Source organism: Xenopus laevis, chromosome 1L (assembly GCF_017654675.1).
Source record: "Xenopus laevis strain J_2021 chromosome 1L, Xenopus_laevis_v10.1, whole genome shotgun sequence".
In the NCBI taxonomy this organism is placed as follows: Eukaryota; Metazoa; Chordata; class Amphibia; order Anura; family Pipidae; genus Xenopus; species Xenopus laevis.
The window spans coordinates 176,282,655-176,309,505 of NC_054371.1; the positions used below are offsets into that span (position 1 = coordinate 176,282,655).

Below are 26,851 nucleotides of genomic sequence, written 5' to 3' on the forward strand. Positions count from 1 at the left end.
GCTGATTTACATGGGCTGTAATGCATAAGTTAAAAAAATAAAGAATTTATAAAGATTCTTTAGAGAACTAATAGGTTGCTCATTTTACCTTCAAACTTATGGTTTTGAGCATGGTATTCACAATTAATAATTGGGCCACCTTTCCGATGTTACCAGCCTGCAGAAGGGTGGTCCTGATCAGTAACATAATGGGGGGTGAAGAATGGTAACATATATGAAATTATGGATGGAATGGACGGCCTGTGATGTCATAGAGCGTAGAATGGAGGAGAGGATAGAAAGAGACCTTAAAAGGCAGGGTCTGGCTGCAAAAAAATTTAGAGAGGGAGGAAAGGACAGACAATAATACATTTGTAATAACGACCCTGGATGTAGCTGATGATTTAGACTGGTGGCAACTCTACCCCCGGCATATAAACCAACAGAGAAAAGCTGATCTACTGCCGACACGACAGCCTCTGAGTGGCGGGGAGCCATGAAACGCATGATACGGGCAGCCTACATGATGTCTGAGGCATGCTGATGCGATTTTTTAATCATTGCTTAAAGGGGTGGTTCACCTTTAAGGTAACTTTTATTATGTTATAGAACGGCCAATTCTAAGCAACTTTTCAATTGGTTTTCTTCCTCTATTTATTTTTTAACGTTTTTATAGTTTTTAGCCTTTTTCTTCTGACTCTTTGCAGCTTTCAAATGGGCGTCACTGACTTTCTAAAAAAAACAAATGCTCGGTAAGGCTACAAATGTGTTGTTATTGTTACTTTTTATTACTGATCCTTCTATCCAGGCCTCTCCTATTCATATTCCAGTTTCTTATTTAAATCAAAGCATGGTTGCCAGGGTAATTTGGACCCTAGTTACCAGATTGCTTAAGATGCAAATTGAAGAGCAGCTGAATAAAAAGCTAAATAACTCAAAAACCACAAATAATAAAAAATGAAAACAAATTGCAAATTCTCTCAGAATATCACTCTCTATGTCATACTAAAAGTTATCTCAAAGGTGAACAACCCCTTTAATAAACTTACATTTTTTTAATCTATGTGTACTGGCTTCCTTGCTGCTCCGTGGTTTGCAAAATATCTACTGACTTTTGAAAGGCACAGAAACGGATCCGTGTGCTGTTAGCCTTACATTCTGTGGATGCTGTCATTAAAGTAACTTTCACATTGCACTTGCAAAAGAAAGGCTGATTGTGGCCATTTTGGAGCAGAGCCAAAAACCATGGCTGACTTAGCACACCACATCTTCCATGGCATACCTCCCAACTTTCCCGTTTTATGCAGGACAGTCAAGATTTTGACTGCTCAGCCCACAGTCCTTGGTTTCTTACTGAAATGTCCCAACTTTCTCTTTGATTTCCTGTACTGACTGGAGAAAAAGATACAAAGTTTCTGAAACTAAATTAAAATAAGAGCCTTTTTTTGGCAGAGAGCCCAGAACAGCCAGCAGTTGTACTTGAATACTTTTGTAACAATTTAAGATAAGCAAAGAAACAATTGTAACTATTTAAGATAAGAAGATTAAAGGGCAATTCACTTTCATTAGCAAAACTGTTATTAAATATTGCACTAAAACTCCCAGAAATGTGTTCAAACTTTCATAACTTGGCAAATTTCGTAAACTGGACTTGGTAATTAGGGTGTGTGGCCAAAAAAATGTCGGCGCGATTCATGCAGCACAATTTCTTTCATTTTTCAAATGTTGGGAGGTTTGCATTGTGCCACAGGTCTCAGAGCTGATAAACTTAACAGAAACTATAATATGATGTTATGTTTATAAAAATAAGCTATGGAGCATTGCATACAATACATGTACTGTATTTAATCTGTATCTGTACAATAAATTATATTTCTGCATGGTATTTGTTGTTTGGAGCCATTTTACCTTTGTCGTATTCAGGGTAAATTCATTAAACAGAAGTACGTCTATCTGCCGCCATGGCTAGATATACTGCACATGTCAATCACAGAAGCCCATAGTTGCCGTGGCCACTGACAGGAAGTGGGTATTTGACAGGAAGTGTCAAGTGATGGTTAAAACTGATTTTCTTTTTCTACTTGAAACAAATTGTTAATTAGAAAAAAATGAAGAAATGCTTCTACAGTCATATCCTATTATGATATGTCACATTAGAGTAGCCCTTAGGCAATTATACAGGTGCAGGTGTATTTTGCTGGAGTGGAGGTTAAGGTGATTCCCCCCTGGGCTGTGACATTCATTCCATCTCTGTCTGTACTTTCCGCTGTCTAGGGAAAATCCAGTTATATATTAGTGGAAGATTATCTGTGTGTTTATCTCTATTTAACCACACCTAATGAGAAATAACACACTGACTGACCCTTAGCAGAACATTTGTTGGATTAATTCAGGGATTACAGTAGTAAATCTGTCAGCAATTCATTACTTGTGCTTATGTCAAACATGGAGTCTAGTATTGTGTGTAGAGAGAGTAGAAACAAATCATCTGCTGCTTCAATCAATTCACATAGAAATTATATTATGCTTGAGACGCATTTCCTTGCATACATAATTTATAACTGTATATTTTTGTAGATTTACAGCAAGTATGCACACGTACCAATTGCTGTAGCATTTTATATCTGGGATAAGTTTATATCTATAATATAAAGCTTTATTATTGCTCATCTAGTTGGTGGTCAGCTGCAACCCAAGTCATGCGTATTATAAAGAACAAAAACACAGCCATTAAAATATTTTGTCATATTTTACTTCTATATGATATCCAGTAGCAGGTTAAAATGTATTTCCAACCAAATACTGACTGATGAATGCAACTAAACAGTTTCAATAGGTTTATTTGTAAATTTAATTTTATCCCTTTCTGTTCTCTGACTCTGATACTGTAGAAGTTGTCAGTCTTCAAGTCTGCTATTCAGCTAGCTTCTGCTATATGGTTTCAGGAGCCAGAACCAGAAGTGCAGAGAATATAAACAGGTAGATACAGCACTTACATAATTTACTGAAAAATCACTTACATAATTAACTGAAATCTTTCATGTACATTGGAAATTTGATTATATTTACCCTTCATCTCATAAACAGATATTCATAAGTCATGCAGACTGGATATAATGTGGAAACCCCATAGAAAAAGTATGTATTTCTTTATTGAATCATACATTCTTTATGCCAGTGTATGAATTTAGCTGATAGAAGCCTTTAGAAGACTTTATTCAGATTGTATTATTGAGAATAAAATTAAAGCCATGTTGGGGGAAACATTCAAAGATTGTTAACTACAAAAGAATAAGGCTATTGCCACACGGGGCTGAGTAACAGTCCATCTGCTCATATGTGCCTCTGTGCTGACAGGCACTGAACGGATATCTGCTAAGTATTCATTTGCACGCCAAAATTTCTCTCACTGTGTCTTCACCCAGGCCTACGCAGTGCCTGTCTGTGAGATGAAGGGTTGTTCCTCAGTCTGTGCTTATATGCAGGCCAAGAAACAGCCTACTGTGGCACTAGCCTAACTTCAGTCTATGCTCCATATGGTTTTCGTTAATGCATTATTTTGCTCTGGTTTTCATTCTTCCCTTTTCTGCCATTTCTCCATGCTACCCCTCTCCCTGACTTTCTTTTCCACTTACACATTGTTACTCTGTCTCTGCTCTGTCCTTTTTTGCCACTCTATCCATCATGTGTGCCCATTTACGCTATGTTCCCATTTTCACATCTTTTATACATGCATGAAGCCTTGTGGGTGAAATACCCTCTGTTCTACCCCCTTTACTCACATCAAACCCCTTCCTTTCTCCCACTATCCGACACCCACTCCGAGACACAATAAAGGCATCCAGTTCTGGGATTGAAAAGGCCACAGTTTTAATAACAGTTAAAAATACAGATACAAACACTATAGATTTCAACAGATCCTTCATTTCGTGTCTAGACTGATGGGACTGATGTTTCCTCATTTGAGTATTTGTGCAACAATTCTTTGCGCAAACACAAAATCAGTATGTTGTACTCTGGCCTAGCGGAAGCCACATGTCCCCAGAGGAAAACAACAAGTATGCTCAAATGGGAGCAAAGATTAGGAGAACCCCTAGAAGTGGAGGACTGGGAGCATATCCACAGAACAATGGCAAAAGTATCAATAAATACTTATATTAACGAAAATGCATATAAGGTGTATCATGACTGGTATTATACACCCAAGAAGTTACACAAATGGTTTTAATCTTCTGATTTGTGCCCTTAGGGGATGTGGGGAGACAGCAGATGAAATGCACATGTGGTGGTCATGCCCCTTGATACACAGATTGTGGGTGAAAGTGTTTAAAACCATAAATGAAACTTTGGCAACATCATTACCACCTGACCCATGGTTAGCTTTGTTATTACGTAAACCTGAACAACTGACATCCAACGAACATAAACTGTGTGTCCAATTGTGCCTGACCACGAGAGGTTTGATAGCTAAGAGATGGAAGGGCCCCCCTCCAACGATGCAGGAAATCAGAAATAGGCTTTGGTGGACTGTTGAAATGGAGAAGCTTACTGCTTTATTGAACAATAGGCTAAGTAACTTTGAGGATGTGTGGAATATTTGGCTCTATAGAGAAGGATTATTACTAAGTAGAACGTAATTTCTCAACCACCGAAAGGTTACTCAATCCCTCCCCCCACCCCCCTTCCCCCCTCTTTTTCCCCTTTTAAACAGTAAAGAAAAAAATGGTTAACACACAAAAAAGTTTCTACACGTGATATAATGAGATTGACGAGATTGTATTTCAGTAACGACTTTTATTGTTGTATGTATGAACAAAACGCAATATTACAGTCTGTTAAACTTTTGTGTTAACTTTAATAAACAGAAAGTTGAAAAAAAAAATACAGATACAATAATGATAACTTATAATACAAAAGTCTTCTTAACTTAAACATACAGAAAAAATATCAAAATCAAGAAATGCTTGCCATCACCACAATCCATTTTACTGGGCTGTCTGATATGCCAGCTGCCCAACCACTAGGGGTCAGTTGGGCAAGTGAAACCAGCCAACTAGTTGTCCCCATTCTTCCGGGACCTGTGTCAGCTGCCTACATGACACTGGCCATAGGCCCCCAAGACCAGCATTCCATCACCAGCTGTGACATGCACCACCACCATGAACTACCCAGATCCCTGGATAGGTAAGTGGGACACTGCTCTGGAAAGTCATCTAATAAATATATGTTTGCCTGATTGGCTAGAAAATTTTGATTTGATCATTTGGCTCCTGGGCCAACAAACGTATTATGTGGAGGCAGTTCATACCAGTCACTGTACACCTCATCCATGTCCAGATGTGGTTGTTGACCAGTTTTATTTTCTAGTTTATCAGTTTATCTGAACAAACCTCAGAATCAGATATTCTTCCTACTGATAGCTCAGTGGGAAGCTGCTAAACAAACAAATGTACTTAGGGCTGGGACACACTGGGCGATTTGGGGAGATTTAGTCGCCTGGCGACTTTCCACGACCAATCTTCCCCGAATGCTTCCCCTCTCTCTGCGCCTGGCTAAAATGAAAAATCGCCTGCGCTAATCACACGCGGCGATTCGTTTTCCGAAATCGCCCGAAGTTTCCTCGTGAGGCAACTTCGGGCGACTTCGGAAAACGAATCGCTGCGTGTGATTAGCGCAGGCGATTTTTCATTTTAGCCAGGCGCAGAGAGAGGGCAAGCATTCGGGGAGAAAAGTCGCTGCGATTAGTCGCCAGGCGACTAAATCTCCCCAAATCGCCCAGTGTGTCCCTACCCTTAGAGATGTGGGTGTTTATACATATCATATGTCTGGCTTTACATCCCACTTTGCAGGGTATAACCATTTCACTAGTTAATGTATTGCAGAGATTTAATCCAGTATTGTGACATCTACTTGAGTATGTTCTGCAAACATCGTCCATCCTCCTCACTACATTAGAAACTTTAAAAAAATGTTTTCCACAAAAATCACTAAAGAAAGATATTAACTGCGAGCATTACATTCCCATTGTTCAATAATAACTGCTAGCAGGATCTGCTGAAGGTCACATAATGTACCTGCCGATGCCGTGCCTACATAATCCCTGTCCAATTGAAAGGATGAATGTAGGAGGCTGTTTACACTGTGTGGGCTGCTGCTGCAGCTCTACCTTATAATATCCTGCTTGTACAGACACATTGCCATATGCTGGATTTAATCAGTTTATTAGAGTTGTGAGCAGGTCCTCACTCTGTTCCAAAGAAAAGTGTGGGACTGACTAATCAACTCTGTGATACTGCCCTAATCATATTAACTGATGAATAAGTGTTGCCCAGGCACTCAGTAGCAGTTAAACTTTGCTTTAGATCAGAGATTTCTAATGCAATTCTTCTATCACTGTTAAAGGGAAGTGTGAACATACAGTTAGATAATGCTGTGTTTTCCCACTGTTAATGAAATTCTGAAACACTAGGGGTTTTCTGCAAATGATCTTGTGGTCTTCCAGCTCACCTAAACTAAATTTCCCACCATCATCAGCTTTACTGTTATTTGTTATCTGACAAAACTGCACACTGCCAGTTTTGGTATCACTGGTGTGTATATACATTTATATACATATATAATACTTTGATTTCGGACAGCATGCATGGTATTACAGAGCATTGCTGTCTCTCAGTGCTGGGGTTTTGGCTTCAGTTCTTTAAAGGGTTGTTCACCTTTGAATTAACTTTTGTATGATGTAGAGAGGATATTCTGAGACAGTGTGCAATTGGTTTTCATTTTCTTTATTTGTGGCTTTTGAGTTATTATAGCTTTTTATTTAGCAGCTCTCCAGTTTGCAATTTCAGCAATCTGGTTGTTAAATTAACCCAGCAACCATGCATTTGAACAGATTGAAAAATGGATATGAGATGGTTTGAATAGAAAGATGAGTAATAAAAAGTAGCAATAACAATACATTTGTAACCTTACAGAGCATTGTTTTTTTAGATGGGGTCAGTGACCTCCATTTGAAAGTTAGAAAGAAAAAGGCAGCAAATAATTAAAAAAACTATAAGAAATAAATAATGAAGACCAGTTAAAAAGTTTCTTAGAATTAATCATTCTATAACATATTTACAGTTAACTTAAAAGTGAACCACCCGGTTAACACGGCACTATTTGCTTAGTTTGTATTTTCTCCAGGTGCTTGCATAGCTTTTGTCCCCCAAAATGCTTTTTTTAATAATTTCCTTTTTCTCTGTAAAACAATAACTTCTACTTGGTGGTAAATAAAAGCTCAATGAACATCTAGTGGCAAAACAGTTTTCAATGAGTGCTTTGTAAGTTAAAAAAATTAGAAAATATGTTTTTTCTTAAATTAAAAGAATAGGCAAAATGTATTTTAAAGGAACAGCAACACCAACAAATTAGCGTTTTGTAGTAATTAAAATATAATATACGGTTTCTCTGCAGTTTTGCTCAAGAGTAATAATCAACTTAAATATTCATTTAAGTTGATTATTACTCTTCATTTTTTATGGCCGAACGATCGAATTACGATGCGCCAAGCGGCTCCGACGGGTCGGTCGGGTAAAAATCCAACCTTCCCGATCGATATCGTGGCCAGATATCGATCGGGAAGACTCTTTGGAAGCCCCCATACACGGGCAGATAAGCTGTCAAATCGGTCCAAACGACCGATATCGGCAGCTTTATCTGCCCGTGTATGGCCACCTTAAGTGCCTCTTCTCCAGCGTGAACGTCCCCAATTTGACCAGTTTTTTTCATAGCTAAGATTTTCCATACCTTTAACCAGCTTAGTTGCCCTTCTCTGGACCTTCTCTACTACAATAATGTCCTGTTTGAGAGATGGAGACCAAACAGCTCAGCACCTGATTTGCTTTTGATGCTGCTGACTGGCATTGCTTGCTACAGCCAAGTTTATCATCTACAAGGACGCCAAGGTCCTTTTCCATAATGGTTTTGCCTAGTGGAGTCCCATTAAGGGTATAAGTGGTTTGGATATTTTTACATCCCATGCGCATGACCTTACATTTATCAACATTGAATCTCATTTGCCACTTAGCTGCCCAGATTGCCAGTTTGTCAAGATCCTGTTGCAAGGATGCCACATCCTGGATGGAATTAATTGGGCTGGATAGTTTTGTATCATCTGTAAACACTGATACATTACTTACAATACCCTCCCCTAAGTCATTACAAGTTAAATAAAAGTGGATCCAATACCGAGCCCTGAGGGACTCCACTAAGAACCTTACTCCAAGTAGAGAATGTACCATTAACAACCACCCTCTGTACCCGATCCTGTAGCCAGTTTCCTATCCATGTGCAAACGACTTCATTAAGCCCAACAGACCTTAGTTTAGAAAGCAGTCGTTTGTGGGGCACGGTATTAAACGCTTTGGCAAAATCCAAATAGATCACATCTACTGCCTCCCCACTCTCCAGCATCTTACTTACCTCATCATAAAAAGCAATCAAATTTGTCTGACATGGCCTATCCTTCATAAAGCCATGCTGATTGCTGCTCATAATGTCATTAACTAGGACAAAATTTTGAATGTGATCCCTTAACAAGCCTTCAAATAATTTGATGTCAAACTTACTGGCCTATAATTGCCAGACTGAGATCATAATCCCTTTTTAAATATTGGAATGCCATCAGCTTTTCTCCAATCCATAGGCACCATACCAGATAAAAGTGAATCTGAGAAAATCAGAAATGAATCAATAAATGTTTTTATTTTTAGTTGTAATATTGGTGTGTAGGCAGCAATTTCAGGCCATTTTGCCATCATGTGCTTTCAGAAAGAGCCATTACTTTACAATGGAACTGTTTTCAGCCATGCTATTGTTTCTCCTACTTGATGTAACTGAAAGAGTTGCGACTTGGGTTAGCCTGACTTACTGTTCTCACATCTACCACTAGGTCATGGGAGCATATTTAGCAATGCAGGTGTCCTGGTTCTTTTTTTCTTTTACCTGTCATTGTTCTGATGATTAGCTTCTAGGGGGAAAGGGAAGGGGGTTGATATCAGTCCAACTTTATACCTCCCAACTGTCCTGTGCCGAGTTTCTCTTTGATCTCCTGCACTGAACAGCCAGAAAAAGATACAGTGTTTCTGAAATGTAATTAAATAAGAGGCTTTTGACAGAGAGCCTGGAATACTCGTCAGCTGCACTTAGATAGATTTGTAACAAATTAAGATAAGCAAAGATACAATTGTAACTATTTAAGATATGCAAGTCTCTTGTGGAAACTGTGACTTGCAGTTTAAAGGGCAATTCACCTTCATTCGCAAAACTGTAATACCACATAAAACCTGTTCCTAAAACCCCCAGAAATGCATTCAAATAACCTGCCAAATTTTATAAAATAAATGTGGTATTTAGGGGGTGTGACCATAAAATGGGAATGGTTAAAAACTGTTTGACATGTTAAGCACAGCAGATCTTTTTGCCTATTTATTAAATGTTGGGAGCTATGCAACTTGCAGTGCAGCAGTAAAGAGTGACTGAAGTTTATCAGAACACAAATCACATGACTGGGGGCACCTGGGAAACTGACGACATGTCTAGCCTCCTGTCAGATTTCAAAATTAAATATAAAAAAATCTGGTTGCACTTTTGAGAAATGGATTTCAATGCAGGATTCTGCTGGAGGAATGCTATTAACTGATGCATTTTGTAAAGATAAAAACATGATTCCCCATGACAGAATCCCTTTAACTAAACATGACCAGATTTTCAAAGTGAAATCTTACGCTGCAGTGTGTAAAGCATGCTATATACATTTTTACATCTGCCAAGCCTACCTTGTGACTGCTCCGCTCCCCCTTTTACCACAGCCACGTAAGGTCAAAGACACGTTTTTACTGTTAATTAAAAAAATTAATTATGGGCAACTCTAAACTATGAGACTTGGGGAAGTATAAAATCCCTGCTAGGCAAGTGGGTACTTGCTAAACAATTAAGAAGATGGGCAAACCAGTGAAATTAGTGAAAGTCAAATAAATATATGTGGTTTAAACACTTTGTTAACAAAAATCCATCAATTTAATGGCATGTGTCTTGTCGTATGTTCTATGTTATTTGCTATAATAAACAATAAAAAAATTATACTTTTAAAAAAATTATATATATAGCAATATATTGCAATGTGAAGTTTGCAACATGTTTAATACCCCAAAAACCAGAGAAGTATAAAGGTAGTGTCACTTTATATTTAATGCCCCTAGAAGACATAACAGAGACTAAAAACAGTGCCAGCTTCTTGCTTAATGCTCCTTGAACACATTGTAAAATCAGTGCCATGTCAGCTTCATGTTTAATGCCCCAGAACATATAGCAGAATAAATACAATGCCAACTTTGTGTTTAATGCTTTGGCCAATGAGGTGCTGTTTTATTCAGTTCATATGGCACATGTATGACAGACAATAGTGTGTGTTGAGGCTGGATTAAGTATTGGCAGGAGCTAAACATTCTGTTGCAACCAGCCCTGTCTACCTCTGGCATTTGTAAAGTACAGAGACCCACCAGTGTTCCCCAAATCTAAATCTGCAGAAGAACTTACTGTAATAGTCAGACATATCTGTGGAAGAAATCCAGTGCCATTACTCTCAGCCCCTCTCTTGCTTTGTAACCTCTTTTTTCCCATGGGAGCAATGTTTATTCTTTAACATTCTTCATCTCCCAAAAGAGAATATTTATCTTAGACATTATATATGTTCTGGCTGATTTGTTCCAGCTGTAATGTATAGGAATCTGGGAGAAGCTAGACTATTTGCTGTGTTCTATAACCAGAGGTACATGTTTTTTGGAGTGCTGTTATTTAATGCTACCTCTCTTTACGAGGCAATGTTTAGAGTTTTGTATATCTCTGCCTGAGCTTTGTGTGAACATTTTTCCTCTATGTGAGCTTTTTGCATCTGAGACTCTGTTTCTCTGCTTTCTCTGGGTAATATAAAACAATGCATCCGTATTAGATATCTTGCATCTCTTCAAGAGAATTCTGGCTTCTAGCTGCGCTCAACATATGCAGGTGCAAGGCTTCCATTTCATTTTGTACCCATAGTATCTGGACATTATGCTCTTGCCAGTGCCGTAGTAGTGCTTTTACAATATATAAATAGTAGTGTTTCTGAAGCAAACACAGCCGTTTTACCAGGGCAGGGCAACCCTGCATTCTATTTTTACTTTAAAACAATAATATATACCATATACCAAGAATGGCATGCCACCACTGGGAAAAAATATTATTGTTTGCTATTGATTAGGAATAGGGATTGCTCTTGACATTCTAATTCTTTATGGCTTTGTAGGTAACCAAAATGTGTTAAATATTATTGGGAGCTTCTCTGTGCTTACAAGAGAGCCTATTGTGACGCATTAATGAAAGTATTTATAGACTGGAATCACAGCTTTCTGGAGCAAGTACCAAACAGTTGTTGTTGGTGTGAAGTGACTGTAATATTCATGCTCCTCAAGAACATGATGAGAGAACAGAGTCACAGATTTGACTGCTATTGGAAGGGGATCCTCAAAACCAGTCTGTGCCAGCAATGAAAATAATTTTATATTATTCTTGCATCTTCATACTTTTATTAAAGCAATTATGAAAAAAAGGATAACTATTACACGTTTATGGAATTTATGTAGCAGTGGTTTCCAAACTGGTTTCCAAACATTATTTTTTCACCCCCATTTGTGTTCTAGTGCAGCTAGAATATCATCCATAAACATACCACCTGAATTTGGAGTTATTTAATATACTGTATTATTGGTGGGCCCCCAGCCTTATACTCCCAAGCATGTCAACTTGAATATATAATAGGGCTGACAATATAGGAGGCAACCTAGAGATCTTCACATCTTATCTTCAAAGCTGAAAAACAAACAAGCAGAAGCTCATAACCCACTTCCATATGGGACACCAGGTAATATACCAGATTTACATTTTCTCTAACCAAACATTTAAATAGAAACATAAATGACCATTTTGTAAAGCGCTTCCAGCTGATTGAAATTAGGATTCGGTCATGTTTTGGGGAAGCTTAATGGAAACATTATAGTAGATATAGTAGAAAGGTGATATAGTGAACCCCTAACCTGGTGGACCCGAATGCCCTGTCCTTAACCATTTTATTGTGCAGTTCTGCTACAAAAAAAAATACTGCAATAATATGCAACATAGAGGGACATGGTACATACAGTTTCTGGTGTAAATTATTGGTCTGCTTTGTGTATTATTGTTATGTTATACATGCACAGTTTTAATGAAAACGTTTTGCTGGGCGTCACTGGATGTTCCTGTTGAAGTTTGTTTTGTTGAAGGGGAATTCTCATGAATATAACTATGTATATAAGTTACATCTCATGCAAAAAATAAACTTTTTAAAATAATCATCTAAAAATTCTGTACTCTTTCTGAAATAAAGTTACTGCAAGATTTTACCCTCCCAGCAATCTGTCTTTCTATGTGCAGCTTTGTGTCAGTTATTTTTTTTAATGGGTTAATAAACCATCAGCAAATAGTTAACAGTCCATTTTTGAGAGTGCAACCAAATATTATGGTGCTGCAAAATATATTTATGTAAAGCTATCGGAACCTGTTAAACAGAATGATCAGGACCTGGTGTTTTCCACATAAGGGGTCTTTCCGCGATTTGGTACTTGAGTCTACTAAAAAATCAATTAAACATTAAATAAACCCAATAGGTTTTGTTTTGCCCTAATTACATCTTAGTTGGGATCAAGTACAAGGTATTGTTTTATTATTACAGAGAAAAAATAAATTGTAAAAATGTTATGACTTTATTCTATATGTATGGGAAATGTCAGCAGTATACTCTTACTTTGTATTTTTTTATTTCACAATGAAAGGTAAATGTGAACAAATTAAAGGGAGTAGCACCTTACATTTTCAACAAAGATTACATATTCTGCAAACTGAAAGGCCATGGGCAAGTTGTCCTTTCATCAAGAAATCTCTACATAAGACTACTGTTTGGGCAATAGTGATATACAGCTTGTAGGAAATTCACTGTAACATTTACGTGTTTGCACATGGAATCAGGCACCTTGTTGCAAAGGAGGACTATCTGTTCTGCTTCCCCGCCAGCAGAATAGCACGTGTAGCTATTGATCTGTTTCTAATCAATTGAGAGCTCAACACCTTGGGGCTGCCTATTGCAAGTGAATTGCTTTTTGTGTGCTTTGCTATCCCTATTCAGCATGCTCTAGTAAGGCCTATATGGACCAAGAGAATGATAGATATTGTTTGTAAACCTTATGAAAAAAGAAAAACTTTTCTGAGCTGGACTGAGTGTATCCTGGAGTTGGTTAGTAAAACTTTGTTAAAAATGAGCTGCCAGTTTTGAGGTAACCATTTCTGTGAGAGCAGGCACTCAATGAGCACTCAAGAGCCTTACGTGTTTTGTGTTATATTCCCCTTTCCTTGTCTAATTGGAATTACAGTTACAGCCATGGTTCATCATCCGTCTACTATCTGGGTTCCTTCCAGTGCAGCCCTCCTCCCCCTTTTTCTAAGCCTAGAGCATTATGTATGAGCAGAGTGCAGCAGTAGCTTGCAGGGTACATGAAGCACATGTTTGCAATGTGCCATTCTATGAGTAGGATAAGGGAAGACACAAGGAGCTATAACTTATAAGGCGCAGAATGCAAGCCCCATGAACTGTAAGAGCAGCTCAAATAGCAATTTAAAAATGTTATATGTAATTTGGGTTTTTAGTAAAGTTGATATTTGCAGTTAAAGGTGAATTATCATGAAAACAACAATCTAATCTGATCATCCGATGGATTTTTTTTATATTATCACTTATTATGTACAATGTATCACTCTCTCAGAAATCTGTTTTTATAATGGACAGTGCATATCACCTAGACAAGGGAACAAGTTTGATACTACTGTTCTTTAAAAAAAAATCATACATTTAGAGACAGATTGCTAATAGGGGGTACACAAAATTTGATTAATTGTGGCTAAGGGGGTTTAGCTCTGCAATAGTATATGCATGGCCCTATCTTGTTAGAGAAGCTCTTTTTTTCACTATGCTAAAACTGTTCTTCATAGAAAACATGGCTCCCATGTTGCCAATTTCTTCCCATTTCTCTCACCACTTAGATAGACACCAGGAGGGCTCCTATTCTATTAGTTGATGTGGAAGGCGAAGGGCTGATAATGTTTGCATTTTTTTTTAACTATATCTGTAAGATGTGTATATAAAGACAGGGTGAAGAAAGTAAAAATATTGTAAGGCTGCAGTTTGTTCCAGTTAGGGATACAAGTTTGCCTTTAGGGATGAGCACATTTTTTTGCCTAATTCAGATTGAATATCGCCCTGTGTTTTGTTTTGCCAGGGAAAAACACATCAGAAATAATACCAATGTAATAACTCCAATGCATTTGAAAATAATCCCCCTTAATGTATTTGACAGGAGGGAAAACTGAGGGGAACAAATGTTTTCAGTAAAGCCAAACAATGCAGGTTCACTCATCACTAGTGACCTAAGCTTACGGGCAAACACAGCTGAGGTATCTTATTCTTAAATATTCTCTGGAGATATCACATTTGTATGTTTATTTTTACCTTAACTTGTGAGTGGTGTGTTTTAAACATAAGCTTTTCTTGTTCAGACTCACTGCTTGTGAGGCACACTACACAACTCACACCTCGCACATTCCTGTTTCTATGGTACCAATTAACACCTCCTAGCTCTTAAGTGAAGTCAGCTTTTCACTTTTGCCGTAGAATAATTTAAATAAATTGTTGTTCAGGCATTTAAAAAAAAATAAAAAAATCAAAAGCAAAACATAACTGTATTTTTGTTAAAAAATCACTAGCCCACTAGAATGACATTTATTATATTGTAAGCCTAGATATTTAATACTTTAAAATGAACCTATTGTTATTATTCTTACTAACACATATTTATAATGTGTCAACATATCACGTAGTGACATTCAACAGAGGGTTGAATACATTAAACATACAAATTACACGCAAATACGGTTCGATTCAGGGATCATTTTTCAAACTTTTTTTTTTTTTTGGGATAGGGTAAGGAAACAAAAGACAAAATGGTAAGGAGATACTATATAACATATTTATATATCACAATACTTTGCACATATGTGAGCTGTACTTCATATAATACACATAATGTACCCAAAGTGACACATCATTTCTTAGTACAGGTATGGGATCTGTTATCCGGAAAACCATTATCTAGAAAGTTCCGAATTACAGAAAGACCATCTCCCATAGACTCCATTCTATAGAAATAAGTCAAATTTTTAAATTGTTTTTTAAAATTGTTTGCAATAATAGAACAGTACCTTGTACTTGATCCAAACTAAGGTATAGTTATAAGTGATGGGCGAATAAATTCACCAGACCCGAATTTGTGGCGAATTTGCACGTTTCACCGCAAGCGAATCAATTTGCAAAATTTGCCAGCGAATAATCCGTCACCTCAAAATAAAATTGTTGTGCATCAAAATTGGTGCTCGTCAAAATTATTAAGACACCCATTGACTTTAATGTAGTTGGACCAAATAGTCGCATGTATAAAAATAGAAATTTGTGTCAAAATGGTCGCACATCAAAAATACAGCAAATTTTGCGGTAAATTCGCAAAATCTTTTGGCAATCGAAACGGCACAGATTCACCCATCACTAATAGTTAATCCTTACTAGAAGCAAAACCAGCCTATTGGGTTTATTTAAAGCTTACATGATATTCTAGTAGATTTAGGAGGTTGTTTATAAAAGTCCGATTTTATCTCAACATTTTCAGCTACAATCTCCGATGAAATCTCGCTTATTTATTATTACATTTTCCAGAAAATTTGCTTTGCAGGAAAAAAATCTGATTTTCACGATTTTTTTTAGATTTTTCACCCGAAAACTCTGATTACTTATGATTTTTTGCCTGAAAATTTTGGAGTATTGCACGAAACCCAGCGCACATCAAAAAATCATTGGGACTTCTCCCATTGATTTATATGCAACCTCGACAGGTCTGAGATGCTGGATTTTCTAAATTCAGACTTTTCCATTCTCTGGGCTTAATATATTCCGAAAAATTCGTGATTTTTAAAAGTCAGATTTTATACAAAAAAAATCACACATTTTTCGGGATTTTTGCATTCGGGATTTTTGCATTCGGAATTTAGTAAATAACCCCTTTAACGTATGAAAATCCGAATTATGGAAAGATCCATTATCCGGAAAACCTAAGGTCCTGAGCATTCTGGATAACAGGTCCCATACCTGTACTATCAATAAGCGTAAATCTGTGCCAATGGAAAGACTTAATAAAATCAATTTAAAGAATAGTATGTATGTATGTATATTTTTATTTATATAGCGATACTTAAAAAAGAAACACTGTACAGCAGAATAATAAATTAACAGAACAAATAGGGTCATTACAATAATGAATACGCATAAACACAAAGTACAATAATAAATACAAAGTACAGTTATAATAAAGATTAAGAGCTAAACCTCGAATTTGGACTTGGTAGCTTTTTGCCACCCTGGTAACCTGCAGTTCTATGTGAAACAATGTGGTTATTGTTTTCTGTAAGCTATTGGTTAAGGTTGTTCTTATGGGAAATATTGTTTGTATCTTGTTTGTTTATGGGAGTTTAGTTAAATATTTTGGAAGAACTTTCAAAGTTTTCTCCAGCCAGTTCAATTTACTTTTAATAATGACCAAAAATTTTATTTGTGTGCTATCATTTTGCCTTGAGAAACCTTCAAAAGCCATGTTTGTTTTTATAGGTTCCAATGGAAGCAGACTAAGTTAGTGTATGCAGCTGCATCGTACACCATGTCATCATGCGTGTCCAAAAGGGCTTCTTCTGAGAGGTCCATCCTACAAGATGATCATGAGACTACAATTCAACCTCACATAGTCTGTAACTTTTCAACCCTGAGCATTGACCTAGGCATGGAATCAGTTATAGTGGTAACAGAATATGATCCAACTATCACTGAGTCTGAGCAGAATGGGCAGTCCAGACATCAAGATGATGAATTCAAGGAGTATAGTGGAGTGGAGCATGACCTGCATAGAATGAATGAAAGTGGAGGCAAGATTGATGAGCATAACGTGCTTCCAGTATCCCATAATGATTGTAAAGGCAAACTCAACATGACCAATAGAAAACTCTCCCTTCAAGAACGATCTCAGTCTACTCCTACTTCTAGTAATAGCCTAGGAATGAATGGACGATATATTTATCCTTCACTGCCCTACTCTCCAGTTACATCCCCACAGTCCTCTCCTCGTCTGCCACGAAGACCAACCGTAGAGTCTCACCGGGTTTCCATCACAGGTTGTCAGGTAAGAATAAAACATTTCTTCTTTTTAATTGCTAGTCTATGGAAATCTATTTTATTTTCAGTAGATGACCTTAAATTACCTTACCTATTAAACTATTATTAGTTATTTAGAAGTAATTGTCAGTCACAAACAATACATGAATAGTTACACTTTTGATAAGGAATTTTTTGATAAGGCATTTTATACTTGGGGGTGCCGAAAGTTAGGCACCCCCAAGTGACTACTTTTACTTCTTCTAGCGACCACCATGGAGTGATCCTCTTCCTGCTTCCCCGGGTCTTCTCGCACGAGCGAAAAGCCGAACTTTACCAAAAAAGCCAGATATTTTGCTCTATTGCGCATACGTCTGCCTGGGAAATTTGAAAACCATTGAAGCAGGAAGAGGATCTCTCCGTGGTGCTCACTAGAAAAAACCTGGGCTGGTGTGGTTTTCCGCTGATTGGAGCACTGGCCCAAGGTGTCGAGTAAGTAAAAATTGTCACTTGGGTGTGCCTAACTTTCGGCACCCCAATCGTAAAATGCTATTTCTTCTCCTAATTTATGGCTGTATTTTTGTATTGTGTTACACAGCTTTACATGCTTAAGGTAACACTTTTGGTACAGACAACTGAATAGTTACTGATAACAGGTGTACATTTAGGACTGAGATGGACTAAGTACTCACTAAAATCTGATAGGATAAAAGAAAACTTTGGATTGGATTAATAAACTAAAGAGATTAAAATATTTTAAAAGCTCACAGTGGCAAATGAATATGATTTCAGACTGGGTAGTTTTCTTGATCTCCATAGTACAGGTGCCAACCTAGTTTTATCCTGAAAATAGCAGAATAATATAAAGGTCAAAGATTATCATCTCACATTTGCTGCAGTGATGCATAATAGATTGGCGTATACATACATATTGCTTTAAAAAATACAACCAGTAGCTGATACAAGAGGTAAAGAAGGTCCGGTTTAAAAGAGCTTACAATCTAAGAGATCCACAGAAGCTAGTGCCTATTTATTATCAAACTATTGCTAAACATGGGAGAGGTAAGTTCTATAGTGAAGCCAGTATTGCTTTTTTTATTACTGCTATCTAGGAAAAGCTGTAAGCAGATCATAACACTAAGCTTCCTCTTGAACCTCTTGAAAGATTAGTCCGAAAAATTATACAAATCTTCGTTTCATACTGCCAGCCAGCTTTACTTTTGTGTGGATAGGGGTATGACAATAATCTGCAGGCTTGTAAAGTTTTATATCAAAATAAAGAATATTTATTGCTGTGCTCAATTAACAAGATACAGCATATATGATAATACAATTAGATTTAATAAAGGGAACCAGCACAAGATGTTAAACACTGTCCCTCAATCCTATTCCCCTTATACTACTCTCTAAAATCTATATTTGTATATATTCACAATTGCCTGGGAAAATCACTCCTCCAGGTGACACAGCGGGGTGGAGCCAGTGGAGGACTCCATTATAATTAGCTAATTCAAATTTTTTAAAATATTTTCCTTTTTCTCCTTTTCTTCCTTTGTAATAATAAAACACCCTTTACCAATAAAACACCTTGTAATAATAAAAAGGACTTTGTACTTTAGATAAGATATAATTAATTCTTATTGGAAGGAAACCCAGCCTATTGAGTTTATTTAATGTTTAAATGATTATCTTAATAGACCCAGGGGTGGTTCGCCAATGAGGCAAGTTGAGGCTGTCGCCTCAGGCGGCAGTGCCCCACTAGGTACCAGGGGCAGCAAAAACGCTGCTCCTTGTACTTTAAGAGTGAATTTCCGGGGAAGGGGGGGCAGCAGCAACTGCTGCTGCCTCAGGCGGCGGAGGGGCCAGGATCGCCCCTGAATAGACCCAAAGTATGGTTAACCAGATTCCAGAAAGTACCCTTATTCAGCAAACCCCAGATCCTGAGCATTCTGGATTACTGGTCCCATAACTGTACTGTTCTGTTTTGCTTTGTTTTTTTTAAACTACTTAATTGTACTTCATTTTTAGGATTGTGTCCAACTGAACCAATACCAGTTAAAAGATGAAATTGGGAAGGTGAGTCTACTTGTTTTTTAGCATTTAACCTCTATAGTATCAGAAGGCCAAAAGGTTTTATATTGTCATAATAGGTTGGTTTAAAACACGGTGCTGTTTATGAGGTTGGTCACAATTATCTGGTTCATGGGCATTTGCCTATCAATTGTGTATCTGTGAACAAAATAGCAGAGTTATAACAGAAAAGCAGAATAAAATGACTGAGGATCTGGGAAAAAATAAATAGATAGATAAAATGATTTTTGATATGACCTTTTTTCTTCACCTCTGTCCCTTAATATCTACATATTATCTACAAACATCATTGAGCAATTATGTACCTCCACTATCCTCCAGTATATTAGATTTCAATGAATTGTCTATAAGTCACCCACCATAGATCCCTTCACATACATTGCCAGAATCCCAATATGCCAAGATCCATGCTATTAACAATATGTCCCTGCAATCCTTGCAGTTTAAATCCCACTTCTCTGTATTAACTCTGCACACTTCTCTTACAGTATTTCTGTAGTTGTTTTTCATTGTAATCATTGTTCCCTCTAAACTGTGTGCATGTGCACAAATCTTAATCCAACACACACAACAAATCTTGGTGTGCTCGAGAACATAATTTTTGTATTTGTTCTGTCCCACCAACTTGTCTGTGCACACAGCTTGTTAGTTTTTTACTGATCTGGCAAATAATTCTGTTTCTGCCGTTTTACTGTAATTCAGATGAGACAATGATACTGCCATTACTTTCCTTCAGTAATCAGACCATAGGAATGATGATTATGGGTTCCATAGAACATATATTCACTTACCCAGCAGGATAAAGATTCCTATTGGTGTATGAATAATCTCTGTCTCCTTTCTTAGGGCTCCTATGGGGTGGTAAAACTGGCCTATAATGAAGATGATAACATGTACTATGTAAGTAAGGGATGTGTTCTTTTGATTACAAACAGAAAAGAACAGCAGATGAATGACTTCAAAACATCTTATTCTCTCTTCCCTTTTTCTTTTTTTTTTTGCTTAGCATGTGATAAAGTGAAACTGCTGCACAGATATATTTGTTATCGCTTTCAGTTATTTCTAAGTTGATGATAGCTAGACGTGTTCACAAGTGGTTAATAATGTGTGTCTCAACAAAACAATCATCTTAAATTTGTCACTGACTTTCCATTTTCCAAAATAATATTTTGTTTCAATCCAGATTAAAATCTGTTGGAATTGGTTTAGCCCCATTAGTTCTCCTACTAACAGAATGTGTTTCCTTAGTATACTGCACTCTCCCTCTCTCTCTCTCTCTCTCTCTCTCTCTCTCTCTCTCTCTCTCTCTCTCTCTCTCTCTCTCTCTCTCTCTCACATATATATTATATATATATAATATATATATTCACTGTATTGTGTAATTCTTATTCCTGTCTATTTTATTATATCTCAGGCAATGAAGGTTCTTTCAAAGAAAAAGCTTATGAGACAAGCAGGATTTCCACGTGAGTAACTAACTGGTTGGGTGGTTCACAAGGCGGGAGGGGAGGTGTGGCAAACATATGGCTTTCAGTTCATAGGCATGGTGTGAGCCACATGATGGTTTTCTCTTGATGAGCAGGATTATTAAATGCAGTGAAATCACACTGGTGGCTTGCTCCATGAGTAATCTTTGCTTTAAAGGGAAAAAACAAGGCAGTGAGTGCAGGGTTTCTCCATGCCTTGCAGACTTAGGTCAGCTAAATGCTATGGGGCATTCCAGATGATGCAAAAGTGCTGTCCCTCCAACCAAGACCCTCTGTATGCAGCACTGCTGAATGTAGACAACACTACATACAAAGTGAGGTGCAAGTTTTCCTTCATTCTAAAAGCTGAAAGATCAATTTATGGCGCAATGTTGGGTACAAGATGTAAAATGCAAAAAAAAAAAAAAAAAAAAGAGACTTTGCCTGAGGTTTATTAAAGGAAAACTATACCCCCAAAATGAATACTTAAGCAACAGATAGTTTATATCAAATTGAATGACATATTAAATAATCTTACCAAACTGGAATATATATTTACATAAATATTGCCCTTTTACATCTCTTGCCTTGAACCACCATTTCATGACTCTATCTGTGCTGTCTCAGAGATCACCTGACCAGAAATACTACAACACTAACTGTAACAGGAAGAAGTGAGGAAGCAAAAGGCAGAACTCTGTCTGTTAATTGGCTCATGTGACCTTACATGTGGTTTGTATGTGTACACAGTGAATCCTACGATCTCAGGGGGCGGCCCTTATTTTTTAAAATGGCAATTTTCTATTTATGATTACCCAATGGCACATACTACTAAAAAAGTATATTATTATGATAATGGTTCATTTACATGAAGCAGGGTTTTACACATGGGCTGTTTTACTCAGTATCTTTTAATAGAGACCTACATTGTTTGGGGGGTATAGTTTTCCTTTAAAGGACTCTTTGTTGTCATTTTGCCATTGATATTCTCTTTTCTTACACCAAAACATATAAAGATGCTCAAGAGAAATGCCCAGCAAAACCCACTGCTTGTGCATTACAAATAAACATAGGATTTATTACTGGCATATACTCTATATATATATATATATATATATATTTATATATATATATATATATATATATATATATATATTCATATTTCACCAATTTATTTCTAGATTGCTCCCGTAGTAAATGTAAATGTAAATCTCGAACTGGCTTTATTTTTCTTAGTATTGACCAGACTCCTTTCTACACAGGCCGCCCCCCTCCCAGAGGTGCCAAAACAGCTACTGAAGGTGGTATTCAGGCCATGGGGCCCATTGAAAGAGTCTACCAGGAAATTGCTATTCTCAGGAAGCTGGATCATCAAAATGTAGTCAAGCTGATTGAGGTGATGGCAGGCCAAGTAATTTACGGATCTCTATAGAGAGAGCGCGCTATGCATATGCGTTTTTGTATCAAAGGTTCAAAGAAGCTCTCAGGAAGCTTCAGATAGAATACATACCTATATAATGGTGCAGGGTTCTTCAGAAACCAGTTGTAAACTTACAGGGTGCAGAAAATAACCACAAGTTATACAACTGATACGCTGCTGCTCCCAGGAGCAAGCCTGATGTCCTGATGTTACATCTCTCCTTCCAAACTGTGGATTACATTATCCATGAAAGGGAATCTTACCTTATTAATACATATTCTCTGGGGCTGCTTACGGCAGTTAGTCTGTACGTTTCCATGGTAATATGGTAGCTGCAGGATAGGTATGCTCAGTCTGAATTGTCTTCAGTCTTTAAATAAAACCAAAGCCCCATGTTCCCAACCCTGCATTAATATCGAGGTCACAGAAAGCTCAAGCCAACTCCTTGTGATGTTGCAAAGAGAAAATTCATTAGTTTCCATTCATTTCCAGGTTCCTATTAAAGCAAAAGCGTTCTGTGGATTTATAGCTTCTATACTTATATGTAAACCACATGTTTTGGCTTGTAAATGTGTCTCACAGGTCCTGTTATCATTATTAAATAATTATTTGTACTTTTATATAGAAGATCTTTTATATATTGTATAAATGCAGTTAGATGTGCTGCACTATTTGCAATGTGACTTAAAGGCAAACTAAAGGATTGAGCTATCATTCTTTGTATCGTGCACTTGTGCCATTTATGCTGAAGTGTGAATGCATGCTTTGTGGTGTAACAGACTTGCTGGCAGCTGTCTCGGAATAACAAGATCCTACATTTTTACATCCTACATGCATAATTTCATTGCTTAATATGTGTCAAATATTTGAAATCAACCTCTGAGTCTGACAAATAAGCCTATTCACTTATCAGGTTTGAGTGCTTTGCAGATATTGTTGCATTCATAGCCCTAATCACTGCCTTGAAAATACCACAGTTCTGGCTTTTCATCCAGTCTCTGATTTGGTAGGATCATTAACCCAAATTTTGCTATATTAAGTTCATTAACCCAAATTGTGCTATATCTCTTCTGTTTTTTTCTGAACTAAATTGATAAAATATAATTTAGGCCAACTGCAAACTTCCATGTTAATTCTGTTCCTATATCAGACTGAAACCTACTGGTAGTTGTAAAAAAAGACTTTTCACACAATGTTGTGCAGATGTTTGGATCCAGCAGCGTAAGTAAAAGTTATTGAGCCCCACAGTAAAATCACTTTAGGGCCCTCTTAACAGACATATTTTAATAAACAGAAACTAGTCATCAGTCAGCCCCTAGGTCGGAATCCCTTGTTGCCGCACTTTGCACCTCCCCCCTTCATATGTGTGTGCATGCATGCTGAAGTCTTCTCATTGGGTCCAGAGCACAGGGATTGGCGTGTGGGAGATTTCAAGATCTAGCAAATATCCTGCACGTCCACAGTGCTTCCAAACCCATTTGGATGTGGCTGGGTGCTATGCCACCCTTAAAATTCTGCTGCCATAGAGAGATCAGATTTTGTTGGACCCTACAAATCTCATGGTGTTGCACACATGTTGTAACAAACATGTTTGGTCAGGGTTGGACTGGGCCAGCTGGACACCGGGGAAAACCCTGGTGGGCCGCCGGCCCAGACCTGCTCCCTCGGCAGACCAGCTGTTTTTCGTGCATACGCGCGACACTTTGTTTTTTTTGTGCATGCTCGCGCCGTTTAGAGTTGGGAGAAGGGCCCTGGGGACTGCAAGGAGGGGCCTTCGTTTTGCAGCCCCGGTGGCCCCCCAAGGCTCCAGTGTGACCCTGTTTTTGGTTGAAGAAACTGTGTTATAATGTCTTACTGTCAATTGCAGCACTTGTGTTTGCCTCTACATATAACAAGGCATAATCTATTTAATCAAACTTACCTCCTCATTGTCTCGAGAGAGATACTTGGACTTGAGTGTTTTTTCAGTCTATGATTAATCCCTAAGCATTTTCCTTTTTGTACAGTGGCATTTACATTTCCTATGTACAAGAGATGTCAGCCAGTGCGTTAATCAGAGAAGGATGAGTGAAAAAAATCAGATAAGTGTAGACCTGCTGTTTCAACACACACCATCCATCATGTGATAAGCATTCGATTTATAGAAATCAGAAACAGACCAGGAACCGGCAGTACTTAGTCTGCAATCACCCTTTATTGGTGTATTCTCACTCACAACATGTTTTGGGAGCTAGTCCCTTTTTCAAGCCAGTGCTCATGTTTTTTAAATGATGTAAGATAAGTCAATGTCTCACAGTAACCCTTTAATAAATAGGCTGCCCGCTTGGCAGTTTGTATGGAAAAACCTGAGCATGGAAATATAAAATAAGATCTGCGTGCCCACTATTAAATTATCCCGAATGGTTTCTGTGCACCAGCAGTGCTCATAACATATATCACTGCTGATGTATGGTCAATGCCAAGACTGCTTTTAAATAACTCAGAGATATTTTTCCAGTAGCAAGTGGTTCCACAGTCTGCCAAGACACTTGCCAGATCTACATTCTCTGTTCCTTTATTAAGCTTTCAATGATTTGCTTTGTGTTTTAACAGATGAATCCAAGTGACTTCTTTCCATGTTTAGAGCAGAACCCTTTATGGTGATTGTTCCTCACATTATATTTATTGTACAGACAACAGTAGTTTATTCTTGTGTCTGAAAATACTGTGGAGAGGTCAGGAGTCAACAAAGCTATTGTTAGACATGTTCAAATGTTTGTTGAATATCCAGAAGGCCACAGACATTGTCTGGTTTAGCTTTTTATTTAGCACAACTGTAGCGCTTACCTGTTTCTTTCTGTGTCCGTAGGTGCTGGATGACCCTAGCGAGGACCATCTGTACATGGGTATGTTGATCTTTTTTTTTTTAATTGTCCATGTAATTACCCAGCTGGCTGTCGTCGGGTACTTAGAATTGCTTTTAAAGAGCAGATGAAACTGAAACATGTTCCCCCCGGTAAGAGATTTGTATCTACCAAGTCTCACATTTCCTATCTCGCCATTTTCAACTCCCATATATTGTATCTTTTTTTTTTTTTTTAAACAAAAACACTTATGTGACCAGTTTGGCCCCTTATTTTTATGAAAGTCACACTATGGAAATAAAGGCATATTCTATATATGAGGCTCATTTATCAACATTGGGCAAATTTACCCATAGTAACCCAGCAGTTATTGGCTTTTTTCAGCCTGCTGCAGGATGAACAATGAATGCAATAATTTGGTTGTTTACCAACGGTTACTGCTCAAAGGCAAATTTATAACTGTGAAGTTGCTGGTATGCACCTTGCCAGCCACCCAGAGTTGTATTTCAGAACCAGCTGAGCTAAACAATATGTGGCCGTTCTGATCTATAACTCCCAGCATCCTTGCCCGTCACAGAGTTCTGGTTGCTGTGTAGTCCAACATCTTTCTGGGGGTAACAGGTTGCAGTTCCAGGTATAAACTTGAGCTGAGCATTTTAAGCTGTATAGTGTTCACCCAAGAGAATTTACTGAGATTTCTGTTCTTATTTTTCAGTGTTTGAGCTGGTGAAGCGTGGGTAAGTTTCAGTAACAAAAAGAACAATTACAGAACGGTTGGCTATTTCTCCCACATCTACATGTAGTGAACTGCCAAGATAATTCTTTGAGACTAGCAATAAATGGAGAGGAAATTTTACAGCAATTGGATTTGCTGGATAATAACATTTACCTTCCTGTTCCTTCTTTCAAAGCAGAAATCACATTGCTGCACCACAGGAGTGTACCTTGTCCCTTGTTCCCACTGCAATGTGCTGCCACGGGGCTTCTAACTAAATAAAGAGATTATACACTATATATGTACATTAAGCATTTCTAAAGCTTAAAAAAACACATATTGCTTAAAAGTGGTAAATGGTTTAGCAGTAAAGGAATGTTTTTTGCACACTGTATGTGATCCCTCATTACTTTACTTTCCACTTAAAGGAAAAGTTCAGGGTAAAAATAAAAACTGGGTAAATAGATAGGCTGTGCAAATTAATAAATGTTTCTGATATAGTTAGTTAGCCAAAAACGTAATGTATAGCGCTGTGCAGCTCTTTTGATTTCCACTGATTCCACTGACCAGCCAGTAACCAATCAGTAACTTGAGGGGGGGGGGGCTTTTGAATCTGAGCTGAATGCTGAGGATCAATTGCAAACTCACTGAACAGTTATGTCCCATGTGGCCCCCTTCAAGTCGCTGACTAACTCAGAGTTAGAGAGCTGAAAAGCAGGAAGATGGATTCTGGCTATTATGTTACACATCCAGTCACTCCAGCCTTTATTTATACATTACATTTTTGGCTAACTAACTATATTAGAATCATGTTTTATTTTGCACAGCCTATCTATCTATTTACCCAGTTTTTATTTTTACACTGAACTGTTCCTTTAAGGCAAATAAAATAGAAGACAATAACTATTTATATACTTATTTATATTGTTATTGTTATTTTCTCTTTAAGAATAAAACATTGACCAATATATCATATTAATTCTAACT

At 37.5% G+C, this 26,851-nt stretch overlaps 1 protein-coding gene across 3 annotated transcripts in view; it reads left to right on the forward strand.

The window, feature by feature from the left end:
• The window catches only part of camkk2.L (calcium/calmodulin-dependent protein kinase kinase 2, beta L homeolog), a 49,881-nt gene that overhangs the window by 5,434 nt on the left and 17,596 nt on the right, over positions 1 to 26,851 (forward strand). For all 3 annotated transcript variants that reach the window (XM_018263322.2, XM_018263312.2, XM_041567691.1), the window contains exons 2-8: positions 16,793 to 17,357; positions 19,358 to 19,405; positions 20,267 to 20,320; positions 20,835 to 20,886; positions 22,149 to 22,282; positions 25,155 to 25,191; positions 25,865 to 25,886. In XM_018263322.2, coding sequence (XP_018118811.1) covers positions 16,842 to 17,357; positions 19,358 to 19,405; positions 20,267 to 20,320; positions 20,835 to 20,886; positions 22,149 to 22,282; positions 25,155 to 25,191; positions 25,865 to 25,886 — 863 coding nt within the window. In that variant the 5' untranslated portion in view covers positions 16,793 to 16,841. The remainder of the gene's footprint in view (positions 1 to 16,792; positions 17,358 to 19,357; positions 19,406 to 20,266; positions 20,321 to 20,834; positions 20,887 to 22,148; positions 22,283 to 25,154; positions 25,192 to 25,864; positions 25,887 to 26,851) is intronic.